Source organism: Tursiops truncatus, chromosome 8, assembly GCF_011762595.2.
Source record: "Tursiops truncatus isolate mTurTru1 chromosome 8, mTurTru1.mat.Y, whole genome shotgun sequence".
Taxonomy (NCBI): domain Eukaryota; kingdom Metazoa; phylum Chordata; class Mammalia; order Artiodactyla; family Delphinidae; genus Tursiops; species Tursiops truncatus.
The window spans coordinates 65,082,067-65,095,356 of NC_047041.1; the positions used below are offsets into that span (position 1 = coordinate 65,082,067).

The 13,290-nt window shown below is 49.3% G+C and overlaps 1 protein-coding gene across 10 annotated transcripts in view; it reads left to right on the forward strand.

Moving 5' to 3' along the window:
* MICAL2 (microtubule associated monooxygenase, calponin and LIM domain containing 2) overlaps positions 1-13,290 on the forward strand; it is a 220,595-nt gene that overhangs the window by 40,710 nt on the left and 166,595 nt on the right. For all 10 annotated transcript variants that reach the window (XM_073808631.1, XM_073808625.1, XM_073808626.1 and 7 more), the window contains exon 3: positions 9,452-9,792. In XM_073808631.1, the coding sequence (XP_073664732.1) occupies positions 9,529-9,792 (264 nt within the window). In that variant the 5' untranslated portion in view covers positions 9,452-9,528. The remainder of the gene's footprint in view (positions 1-9,451; positions 9,793-13,290) is intronic.

The following is a 13,290-nucleotide window of genomic DNA, read 5'->3' on the forward strand; positions in this document are numbered from 1 at the left end:
CTAGAAGTTGCGTGTGTCACTTCTGCTCACATTCCATTGCCTGGAACTGGTCACGTGGGCTCACACAGCTGCAAGGAAGGGCCCAGGAGGAAGGAGCAATGTGTCTGGCGATCAGCTGGCCTGCCTCTGCCGTACCCACCCGGGCTAGAAAGTCACCCACCCCTCAGCTGACTTGTTATTGGTATATTCGCCACAGTTATCCACGATTGCATCGAGATCTCCTTGTGCCAGATCCTGGCATTTTGGAGTTTGATGAAAGAAGGGGAGTATCATGAACCAAAGGGTCTAGAGCAGAGACCACGTACCTGATGTGGTGTATGAGGCAGCACTCGGATCCCTCCATCCACTTTGTGTGGGAGCTGTATGGGATGGTGGTTACAGATGTGGGCTCTGAACTCTGGCTCTAGGATGTCAAGTCACAAGTTCCTTACTTCTGGCCATGTGCCCTTGCCAAGTTGCCAACTTTTCTAATTCTTTGAAAAGTGGGGATACCATTATCATTAGATAACAGTATCTAATGATGCCTTGGTTTGTTACAATGATTAACTTCTTTAATACATAGAAAGCTTTTTACCTTGCTGCTCAAGACTTCATAGATGCTCGTTAAATGTCAAGGATTATTATGTTCCCAAGGTCTGAGCATTCATTCATTCATTTAGCACATACTGTATAGAGAGGGCCTTGTGCTAGGAACTGGGAGTAGGGAAGTCAAAAATTAATTTCAGCACAGGACTTACTGTAACCGAGGTAAGTACAGATCCTGTGGGACAGATCCAACGCATTTTGGAAAGGGGTTGGCGACAGGGAGGTGGAGAGTGTCTAGAGGAGAAGAGCTTTGAAGGAAGACTAGGAGTTAGTGGGGTAAAAGGATTTGTTCACATCCATGTGCTGTGCTTAAGAACAGTAAGTATGGGGCTTCCCTGGTGGCGCAGTGGTTGAGAGTCCGCCTGCTGATGCAGGGAACACGGGTTTGTGCCCCGGTCCTGGAAGATCCCACATGCCGTGGAGCGGCTGGGCCTGTGAGCCGTGGCTGCTGAGCCAGCGCGTCCGGAACCTGTGCTCCGCAGCGGGAGAGGCCACAACAGTGAGAGGCCTGCGTAGTACCGCAAAAAAAAAAACAGTAAGTATGGTATATGATATGTCAGACTTACTGTTTTTTCAAACGGGCAAGCTTCTTTGCCTCGCAGCAGGATTCTCCTAACGTGAACAGGATTCATACCCAGTGTCCCTGAAATTGATGTTAGTCAATGAAAAATATGCGAAGCTCTGATTTTGAGAGACAGAAGTCTTATCTATTGACACGGCCATTGTTTCTCCTCGTTGGAGTCTGATGGCATGTGCAACAGATCTGGGCTGATCTGGACCTGCCCTTGGGGAGTTTTTAGGGAATCTGTACACTGCAGGGAAGAATGCTCCCTGCTTTCAGGGAACTGCAGTCTGCTGGCTGCACTGTCTAGGGACTGTCAGAACACAGGAGTGTTCTCCCCAGGCAAGGGATGGTAGGCGCTGAAAGCTAAGAGCAGGGAGCCCCTACCCAACCTTCCCTGTGGATGTTGAAGCAGATTTTACAGGTGCTGAGTGAGGGAGGGGCGGCATTGGTGGTGGTGGCCTGGGGAAGGCAGAATAAGAGATAAAAATTGGAATTTGGCAGGGCTGAGCTTCCAAAGGCTTCCTGGAGTCAAATGAGATTTGGAAGGAAGACTGAGAGGAGCCCAGATGACTTACAAAAAAAACAAAAACAAAAACCAAGAAATTATGCCATTGAGCCAAATAAAAAAACAGCAGGATTCTTTCACTATTTATTTTATTACACTTTAACTCAAAAGTATTTTAGATAATTTGCTTCATTGTTAATTAGGCCACAAATTCTGTCCTCTGGCCTTGGACAGCTCCTACTGTAAGGTGGCGATGGTTTGTTTTTTTAATGCATTTTATTATATTTTTTTTATTGTGGGAAAATATGCATGACAAAATTTACTATTATGACCGTTTTTAAATGTTCGAATTCAGTGGCATTAAGTATATTCACATGGTTGTGCAACCATCACCACCATTGATCTCCAGAACTTTTTCATCATCCCAAATTGAAAATCTGTACCCATTAAACAATAACTCCCATTTCCCTCTTCCCCCAGCCCCTGTCTTTCTGTCTTTATGAATTTCTACTTTCTGTCTCTATGAATTTGCTTATTCTAGGTAGCCCTCCCATTAGTTTTGAGATAGGGTGGCCTCCTGGAAATTGGAATTTGGAGTTCACAGTACTCCCAGGCAGCCAATGGGTCATGAAGGTGATTTAGGGCATATGCAGAATAGGCTGCTGAGTTTTTAGTGGTGAGATGGGCTTGGTGTGTGTGCTGAGATGAATGTTATTTTGTCAGGTCCTAGCCTATAACCAGGTAGGCAGGTGTCCTTCTTGTGGGGTTGACTGGCAGGGGGTCTGTGGGCATAGCTGAGATCATGTCAGAGGTATTATCTTCCCCACTTTCAAGTCTGTGGTCCAGTGAGCAGAGGTGTGGCAGGAATGCAGTCTTGGGGACCTCATCCCTCACCTGTTGGAATGTAAGCCCGTTCATTAGATTAGCAGTGTCAGGGCTTCTTACAGGATGGCCCTTTCTTTTCTGGAGAAGAATGGCATTGCTAGTGTGGCTGGAGCCGTACAGGCCTGAGGAAGAGAAGATACATGAGACCAAGATAGTCTAGTCAGGGAGAGAAGACTCCAGGACTTGGAACGTATAGAGGAGGGAGTTATAAAAGCTGTGTGTGCTTCCAGTAGAAAATCTGGAAATAAAGAAAAGTATAAACCTAAACATAAATCATCTGAAATACCATCACACACACGACCACTGTTCACTTTTGGCTTGTTTCCTTTCTCCTTTAGATATTACTCTAAGGAGTTGGAATCATATCGAGTACTTGAATTTGTATCCTGCTCTTTTCACTCTGATTTAGGGCATACGCATTTTCCAGAAGGATTAAATGTCTTTATAAATATTATTTTAAAGGACTGCCTAATCCTTTATTGTTTGGTTGCTCCGTAACTTATGAAGCCACACCCCGTTGTTGACGTTTGCAGTCTCTAGGAGCCTGAAAGAACTTCAGGGACTACAGAACTTAACCCATTTAATTGACACGGCGGCTTCAGTAAAAGCAGGTCGTATTATTTCCGTCTCCATGGCTCATATCAATCGGTGACGAAGAGCGTGGATTTTGAAGTGAGATGGAACTGGGCTCATTTTACAGCATGTCCACTCGGTACCTTGGCAAATGGGGGGGGGGGGTTGCTTGCCCCTCTGAATCTGCCTTCTCTTCAGTCAAATAAGGATGGTTGAATGAGATCATGGATGTAAAGGACCTGGGACAGGGTCTGGCACCCGTGAGCAGCTGAGCAGTGTGGTTGTCGCTGTTCAGATGAGGCTCAGTCTCCTCATGCCCAGGCCCGAGTTCTGCCCGCCTCAAAGGCTTTGCTTCTCCTAGAGAGTTCTTAAAGACAGGCTTAGCAGTACAAGCAGAGATGTGGGACACTGGCCAGAAATCATGGTGGAAAAATTAAAAAATTTGTACGTGTGTGTTCGTGTACACACATGCATACAAGCATGCATATATGCAATCCATACACACATAGACATACATTTACACACATACTCATATATATGCATACATGTACGTGAACACACGCACACACACGTAGCAGCCACACATGGCAAATTTATACTTGCTTAAGGAAAGTGAGATGAGCAAGTTCTGGAATTACCCCCTACCCCCAAAGTCCTTGCTTCTTACAGAGTAGAAACAGAGAGAGAGAGAGAAGCACCCTACCCCACAGACTTCTTGTGAGGACCCCATAGGATACTGTGAAAGAGCCTGGCTGCCGTGGCCCCTGGTGATGTTGGCCTCCTTCCTGGCACTGTGACCGGTCAGCATATGGGTCTCTGGCTCATGGGTTCGGGGTTGGGGGGTCAATCTCAGGTCATCCTGGGATCTGTTACTGTGAGTCATTCCACAAGGAAATGGACTGAGGCGAGGAGGTGGGAATGTGTGAGGTCATTTCAAGCCAGAGCAGTGGAGTCAAGTCGCTATTGAAAAGGAGTGAGGGGAGGGCTGGGGATGGAAGAGCAAGACCACATGGCCTTGGCCTCTCACAGGAGGAGCAGCACAGAAGGCCAGGGCCTGCAGTGCCCCTGGAGTCTCTTTTCCGAGCTCCCCACCCTGGGCCGGTGTAGACAGAGGGCAGTGTCCAGGCCCTGCTGCAGGCTGGGCGCTTGGGTGGGCTTTCACAGTACGTCTCTTGGGTGCGTTTTCATTAGCCTTTCCAGTCGGGGCTCCGGATGGCATGTGTAAGTAGACTGTGTGTGTGAGTTCAGCCTGCATGGAAGGGGCTTTGACTTCCTGTGGGTGATCTCAAGGGCTAAAACCAGGAGTGGGGAGGAGCTATTGGAGAGACAGCATTGATCTCCCTGGAGAGCAGCTAACAGGAATCATCTCACCGAGGCTCTCTTCCAGCCAGAGGAGGCAAGGGTGGGGCAGGCTGCCCCAGGAAGTGGTACGTGCTCCACTCGGGGAGTTGACCGAGGGAAGGCTGGGACCCCTGGCTGGAAGGAGATTCAAAGTGGCCCTTTCGGTCCCTTCCCAACGCTGGGAGTTGCCCCTTTAGGTTCAAGTTGGTGTCACGTGCCCTGGTAGATGGAAAGCCAGGCCTCCCTGGGCCAGGTGAGAGGGTGATGCCTGCAGACACCACCTGTAAACCAGGTGTTCTGCCCATGCTGGGCTCTGCAGAGAGGCAGCGTGGGAGGCGTTTCCCACCGCCTTGGCCCTGGCTGCCTCCTGCCTCATCTCAGATGTCAGATCCAAGTAGCCATGACCCAGGGTCTTCCGAGTGCGAGGCACAGAGCCGGGGGCTTCTAGTCTTTCCAACCACCTGTGGGTGCACAGGGGTGAAGACCCCCATTTCACTGCCGTGGAAACTGGGCCCTGCCCCATGGCCCTTTGGGGAGGTTAACCTGGGAGATGGTAAGTTTGAATGGGGGGCTTGGCAGTGGAAATGAGGAGAGGGTTTGGTTTTTAGATTGCATTTACCTTGAAACATGTCTGTGAGCCTTCAGGGTAGGGTTGAGGGCTGTGCTTACCTCATGCTGCTTTGAGGGAAGGTTCTGCCCGGTGTCCCTCCCAGCCCTCCTTAAGTTTTTATAGAACTCCGTTTTATCCACTGCCTGGTCACACTCTTTGATGCCATTTGGCAGGTGATGAGGCCCAGGAAAGGCAGGGGGTGGGAGTCCCCACATGTGAGTGCATTGGCAGCTCTTGGGCCAAGGAGGCTCATCTCTCATTTTGAGAGCTACTCAGGGCCTCTGCATAAACCTTGAACTTGTCTCCCAGTTGTCATGAGCTAAGAGCCCATTACCAGTGCTAGGATCTGAGGCCCTGGGTTCTAATTTGTAACAGCCAGAGGCAGGGACAGGGAATTGCTTTGTGACTCATAAAGTCACATAGGCAGAACCACAAATAAGGGACTCCAGTTGGCAAAGACCAAATTGTTTCAAGGCTATTCTTAGAAACTAAAGCATCACGTCTTGTTTCTTCCCGGAAAATGCAGAAACCTTTCATATTTCTGAGTAGTTGGTTTTATTTATATTTCATATCAAACTCCAAAAAGGCAACAGCTGGGTAGTGATTGGCAAGGAAGGCTAACGAGAGCTATTACCCAGGATCCTCTGATTTAACTAAACCTTGATCTTCTTCTTTTAAGGAAAGAGAGGGGTATCCAGCAAAATACTGCACTCCAGTTTCTGGAAGCTGGGACTCAGACTCAGGGGAACCCTTCTAAATCAGCCTTTCTAGTTCACTCACAGAACTACCTTGTACCATGGATGTTTTCAGTTCATTACCCAAATTTCCTCATATGAGGTTCCCCACTTTTCTTATGAGGAACTTAAAACTTGGAAGCGGAGTTGTCCAAGGCTACACAGTTAGGAAGTGGATTTGACACCAGATCTTCTGTATAGAAAGCCCATGGCCTCTAATTGTGAAGTATATATAATTGCTTGACCTGGGAAGCTAGTACCAGCGGTCATAATTATGTTCCTTCTTCTCTTCCTTTTGGTCTGATGATGTTTGAGCCATCTGACAAATAGTCATGAGTGCTGGTCATCATGGAGTCACTAGGTGCTAAATACATTACCCATGTGATTGAATTCATTCCTTACCCCCCTGTGACTCGAGTATTGGTATCCCCACTGATCAGATGAGAAGACAGGCTGAGACAGACTAGATAAAATGCCGAGGGTCACACGGCTAGCAAGTGCGTGAGACCAGACTCACACCCAGGTTTGCCACACTCCGAATATCTGGATGCTTTTCTGGGAGGAGACCTACTCCGCATGGGTGTCAGAGTTATTTCTCAGGTCTCTGACTTCAATTGCAAAGCGGTTTTAAAGGTTGAGACTAAACCCTTTAGACGGCAGGGAGGCAGGGCCGAGCCTGGCACGGGCTGCGCGGGCACAGTCCCAGGCAGGGCTTATCTTCTTCTGTCCAGCCATCTCCCTCCACCTTCCCGTATCTCACTCCAGATAAGAGCTAGTTCCTGGAGCTCTCACACCCACCCAGGGCCCTCAGCACCACTTTGTCTCTTTCCCTTGGGGCCCTAAAATTAAGTTGTTCATTTTTCTTTTGTGGGAGGAGGGGAGGCGGCTGGGGGGGTTGGGAGGAGTCAGGTTCTTCCAGTTTATAAATTATTCTCTGGGAGTCGGGTCTGGCTTGATAACTCAAAACAGTTCACCATTTTAGACAAGGCGGAGTTGGCGACTTGGAGAATTGATTTACAAAACTCTTTTTTCAAACTAGTGCCTCCCCAGCTTCAAATCTGCCCCAGGTGATGGCTTCAGCATACATCACATCACGCTGGTGCTCCTAGGGCCAGGCTCTGCCATCACTCAGGAATCTCTCACTCCACAGCAACTCTGCAAGCTCTCATACAAAAGAAGCAGCTGAGGCTCAGAGCTTACATGGCTTAGGTGAAGCCAGGTGGGCAGTGAGGGGCCAAGCTGAGCTTTGGACCCAGGTTTCAAGAGGCCCAAAGCCTGTGGTTTTTCTCTGCACCACCTGCCCATCGTCAGAAAGGACTGGAGGATTCCAGTGGAACTCAGGTAGCTTTGCAGTTGTCAATCAGCTACTGCAGCCCTTGTTCAATCCCGGACATAGAAGTGGTTCCAAAGATAGATAAAGACAGAGGATGTTCATATGCTCTGAAAAGCGAACGAGCCTTGTTCTCTGTTTATGCTCTCTGGGTGGTGAGTCTTGCACATGGGGAAAGTTGAGACTTTCCCCATGTGCAAGAGGCAAAGTTTATGTGAGTGACGCCAACGTGAGCGCTGCAGACATTAAAGGAGCCGACTGATCATGTCTTTTGGTGCCAGCTTTCCAAGTTGGTTGAATTTGTTGAGTTGAGGGGACTAGAGTACGGAGTCCCGTCTGCAGAGTGGAGCTTGGCTGGGCCTGGAGCAGGGAATGTACTGTTCTCCCTTCGGCCGAGCCTGGTGCCAGGCCCGTTGGAAGCTCTTGGGGGAAGAGAGATGGGAGGGACGGGTCCTACACTGTATCCCGTGCCACTGCACCCATCAGTATCTGGCTGCCTGGAGAGCTTGTCGGCCCCCAACAGGCGGCCCCTCACAGGTGGTGTCCAGCCAGGCCACATAACATGCATGTGTGTGTTTTTCTTTCTCCTGCTTCCCAGCTTCTCCTCATTGTGCTGGGCAGCCCCTCAGCTGCCTCCTTCTCCAGTCCACCCCGGCCATCTTCCCAAAGACTCGTCTCACCCCGCTGCTCTGTCTCCTGAGCCCCACGGCCCTCTGGAGAAGCCAGGCCCCCACTACGGTCTGCCCCAGACACCCCATCACACCTGGTCACCAGTCCTGAACTCCCGACACCTTGAACTTGCTGTCATTCTGCAGCTGTGCTGGCTCTTTCCAGACTCATGCCTTCATATGGTCCATTCCCCAGTCTTCTAGTGAAAACCACCTTGTTCCTAAAATTGTATCGTTTTGGCATTTCCCTCTTGTGCCTCCTCTGGACTCCTCCAGGCTCTGTTTAACATCTTCTTTGGGCTTCCGTGTGCTGTGTTCATTTTTTACAAGTGCTGGCCTGGTTGTCTTGTAATCAACTATTTACGGGCCTGCCTTCCTCACTAGGCTCCGTCTTTGTATCCCCAACATCTAGGGTGATGCGTGGCCCTTGCTAAGGCACCAGTAGTTATTGCTGAATGAATGAGTAAAAGATTAAGGAAGAAGATAAACACCATTCTCTGCTTTCAGTTTTATAAAGCCAGCCCGCAATCTAAATGCACCCACTGTGGCATTTCGGTCTGGAGAGTGGGAAGCTGCCCAGCCCGAGGGCTTTGTCTCTGTTTGCTGACCTCCCCCTGCCAGGCCTCTGTCGGGGGGAGCTTGATATGCGTTTACAGACCCCCTCAAGCCCTCCTGGCAGCTGGGCCAGCCCCAGCTCCTTCACACTTATCTTCTTGCACTAGCTTTAGATTCTGGAAAAATAGCTGGTGCTTTGGAAAATCAGCTCTAATTTACTTTTGTTCCTTTGAAACTTAAATGACTTTCCTAAGAAAATGCCTGAGGTTAGAGTGGTGCAGAGAAGAAAGGACGATGGCCAAAACCCAGGCAAGCTATTTTTGTGATGTGAATGAACCTCCATCGTGGTTTTTCCTTCCTTCAGACTAAGCACTTGTTCCAAATAGCTCCCAGCTTGGGCTTACAAAGCACAGGCTCCTTTTGTGCATCAGGAGGAACCCCACGTGTCTCTCTCTCTTTCTGTATGTCTGACTGAGGTGGATGCTGTGCTTCTAGCAGATACTAGGAATGGAGAGGAATTTTGAGAAGTTGCCATTTGCTGTCTGTAGAAGGGAAAGACCCGCCTTCTGGTAACTAACGAAGGAAGACTTAAAAGTGTGGTGTCTAAGGATAGGTGGGATGGTGGTCATGAAATCTAGGGAGGCATGTGCTTTGCTTTTTGGGGGCTGTGCACTCATGTCATGTGATTAGGTTACGTTAACATTGGCACCAGGAATTATAGGTTTCCAACAGTGCTAAATCTGGTGTGCCCTTCTGGGTTTTGTTTGTTTTCCTTTTGCTAGTTAGTACTTCCAGAACCACTGCTCATAGCAAGATTGACCAGGTAATATTGACGTCAGCCAGGATAGATCTTTGGCAATGTGTAGTTCTTTTCAGCCAGCCAGGGGAGTGGAGTGTTGGGGAGAGAGAGTGCCAGCAAGGCAGCATTGCCAGGTTAGAAGGTATGATTATACCTCTCCTATGCATTATGTATGTTTAGTATTAAGTGTTATGTTTAGTATGTTAGTGTCTTAAAGGAATTGTATTTTTACCTCTCCGCACCTTCTCCCCACTCTACCCTCATCCAGGAAGCTCACCTCTGCCTCTGCCTACCTTTGCAGGTGTGACGTTTCTCCAGGTACTTCATGGTGTTCTCCTCCATCCTCTCCACACCACTGCTCTACGTGGCTCCTGAAACATGGGGGAAAACGAGGACGAGAAGCAGGCCCAGGCCGGGCAGGTTTTCGAGAACTTTGTCCAGGCTTCCACGTGCAAAGGCACCCTCCAGGCCTTCAACATCCTCACACGGCACCTGGATCTAGACCCTCTGGACCACAGAAACTTTTATTCCAAGCTCAAGTCCAAGGTGACCACCTGGAAGGCCAAGGCCCTGTGGTACAAACTGGACAAGCGTGGGTCCCACAAGGAGTATAAGCGAGGGAAGTCCTGTATGAACACCAAGGTAAGGGAAACTCCAGCGTGGATGCTTCTCACCCTGTGGGCCATGTGGGTTGGCTTGTCGGGAGGTTAGGAAACTGTTGCCATTTTGCCATTGTAAGGTTCTTAGTGGGTGTGGATGTGTTTTATTGTTTGGCTCAGCTGAAGGTTGCCTTTGTCTGTATATGAACAGCTTATCCTGGTCGGGGGCTTCTGTCTTATCATGGTGGCCTCAGCAGCTCTTCTTGTGTCCTTCCCAAGGCGGAGAAGATGAAGGCAATGCTTGATGCTATCCTGTTTCTACTATTACTACTACCACTACTTCTTCTAGTAGCTACTGTTTACCAGGTAGCTTCTTTGGGCCAGGTGCATTCTGTACGTGGTCTTGTTGAACAGCACAGTAGTCCTTTGGATCATTTAAGAGATATGAAATCTGAGAAGGCAGTTACCTTGCCCAAAGTTACGTAATAAGAAGGCAACCTCGATCTCTCTGATTCTAGGGCTTAGGCCCTAAATTCCCTAGAGAGGCATAATTAGAGTTGTGTCGCCCTGGGAGCAAACATTTTAGAAAGCTCCCTGACTTTAGTTGGGTAAGAAATAGATCTTTGGGGCTTCCCTGGTGGCGCAGTTGTTGAGCGTCCGCCTGCCGATGCGGGGGACGCGGCTTCGTGCCCCGGTCCGGGAAGATCCCACATGCCGCGGAGCGGCTGGGCCCGTGAGCCATGGCCACTGAGCCTGCGCGTCCGGAGCCTGTGCTCTGCAACGGGAGAGGCCACAACAGTGAGAGGGCCGTGTACCGCAAAAAAAAAAAAAAAAAAGGAAATAGGTCTTTGGTCTTTACTGTCTTTTCTTCCCTCTCTCTCTCTTCCTCTTCACATCTCCGCATTCTCCACCTCCCCATCCCCTTCCTCTGCTCAGGATCCCACTCACAGCTAACCCTCCACAAGCTGGTCACTTTCCCCACTGAGTGGCCGTAGGCGACATCGGTGAACGTGGGGCTGCCCAGCGCATCACATCTCTGATAGCTCTGCACCACCCATCCCCAAATGGGCAGCCAGAAGTCAAGACTTCCCTGGGGGCTGTCAGCCCTGGGCACTGTTCCAGGCTGCATGTTTAGGTTAAAAGCAGCTAGCGAGCTGTATTTAGACCTCACAGGAGGTAGCTCAGCCAGAGCCCTTGGAATTCTAGTCAGTGCCAATCCTAGACAAGAGGATTGAACTCTCCATAGAGATCAGGACTGTTGTGTTTTTGTTTTGGTGATGTGGAGCCGTTGAGTCCACCGTGGGATACGCCGCTTTCCCTTGCCCCGGGGGAGACAGCTGCCAGGCTCCTCTGAGCCTGGGACGCACAGACCATTTGGAGCACAGGCAAGCATTCCATCAGGCTGAAGCAGCCCAGTCGCCTTAGCCCAGAGCATATTAGCCATCCAGGAAGGGCCTGCCTGTAACCTGCCAAGCTTCGGCCTTACACAGAGGAGAGGGAAGTGTTAAAGAATAACGGGGGGTGGGAGGTGGGGCCAGTATCCTAAGTGCCACCCCTGCCCAGTACCTCCTTTCCTAGTTGTTGTAACTTCACGGTTCGTGGTTCACTGGGCAGCTCTTCAGAGTTCCAGGAGGGGGAAGCTTTTAACTTTCAAAGCTTCACCCTTTTCCGTAATTGTATATGGTGGTTTTCTTTTAAAATGACCCATAGAAGTCAGGCGGCTGGGGTGCAATATGTTTTCTCAAGGAAGATTTTCAGAGCTCTTATTGTATCAGAAAATGCATTGCCCCATACACCCAACAGTTTCTAGCTGCTGAGGGACTCTCTTGGTGATCTGAAGACAGACCTTCGGAGGGAGTCGGCCAGCGGAGGGATGGAATGGAGAATTGACCACCATGAAGATGTCCTTTCAAAGATCACTAGCTGGTTGCCTGGTCTGTCTGGCCAGCCCCTATTTTATAAGCTATGATGGCTTGAAGTGGAAGAGTCCTTACATCCTGTGGTTGGCAGGTCATCGTTGATGCCTAAGATATAAAGGAAAAGGACTGTCTTTAGTTAGTGAAGCTGGGTAAGAGTGGTTCTTGCCCAGGAATTTATACGCCTTTCTCAGGAGGAGGAGCAAAGACATTTGAAATGTGGTAACCCATCCCATAAAAACTACTTGGATCCTAAAGTGTAGAAGATACATTTGAAAATGCACTCTACGGATGGTTATGACTGTGCTAGGCTACTTTATCCTCATGTTTCAGAAACTCAAACTAACCTAAACAAAACAAGGAAATGAGGGAAGTGATTAACTCGTATAAACAGGAAGGTCCAGACACTCACAGTCTTTCCCATCCTCTCTCCTTCCATCTCTCTTAGATGTTTTGCTCTGTTTTGGCTTCATTCTTCCCTCCTGCAAACAGATTTTCTTCATGATGCTAGCCTCTCGTTCATATCTTTGTAGCTCTGTGACCCAAAAGACCAGAATCTTTCTCTTCCTGCTCGGTATGGAAAAAAATCTCAGGGAAGGATTTCAACTGGCTCACCCCTGGGCCAGTTATTGTGGCCAAAGCCAGAGGAGCTCACCACTGTCTTTGGCAGCCCTTTTAAACATCACGTGATTGACATGAGGGAGGAACAGGTCCCCAGGGATGTGGAGGTGGGAGATAGACAAACAGCAGGTGTCCTCTACCTGACAGGTGACTGCTTGTTTGCTTTCTGGTTATGGAACAGGCCTCGCCATGTTGGAGTCACGTGGCTGTGTAGTGCTCACTCTAAGAGCCTGGCGCTCCTGGTTGTGAGTCAAGCAAAACAGAACGCAGTCCTCCCTCTTTTCCGACATGAACAGACACTGTCTTGCTCACACACCTCACTTAGGTTTATCCTTTGGTATACTAGTTTACGTCGTCAAGCATTAGCCAAACGAGAAGTGCTGGGCATTACTGTGCACGTGGTTCATCATTAACGCTAAGCCGTGTAGCAAAGGCGTGTCAGGTACCAGGCCTATAGCCAAGCTCCTGCTTAGCCACAGGTAGAATGGGAATGAATGAAATGCAGCCAGAACTCCCACCTTCGCCCTGATGTGGATGCCTCTCGGCACCATCTGGAGTGGATCTGGGCCTCAGCTATTCACAAACATTAATTAGCCCCTTCCAGGCGCTATGAGCCCTGTCTGCTCCCTCATGCCAGCAGGACTGTGTGCGTGTGTGTGTGTGTGTGTGTGTGTGTGTGTGTGTGTGTGTTAGTGGTGATGGCAGCGGGAGATTGGTGACCGGGATCTATTTGGAGAAGATGACCTCTGGTACAGGTGCCAGGGGACAGGGAGGAGGACCTACAAGGTCCCTAGAGCAGTGGTCTAGGTGCCAGCTGCATAATCTAACTTGAGATCAGTGTTCATTATTGATTATTATGTATGAGGGTTTTGCCAGGCACTTAATAATTCTTTCCCTGGGTGTGATCTGTTTGCATAAGAAAGGAGTGAACCAACGAGCAAGCCAAAGAAACTCTTTCAGGACTGATATTGGCTCTGAATTAGGGCAGTACCCGGATCAAATGC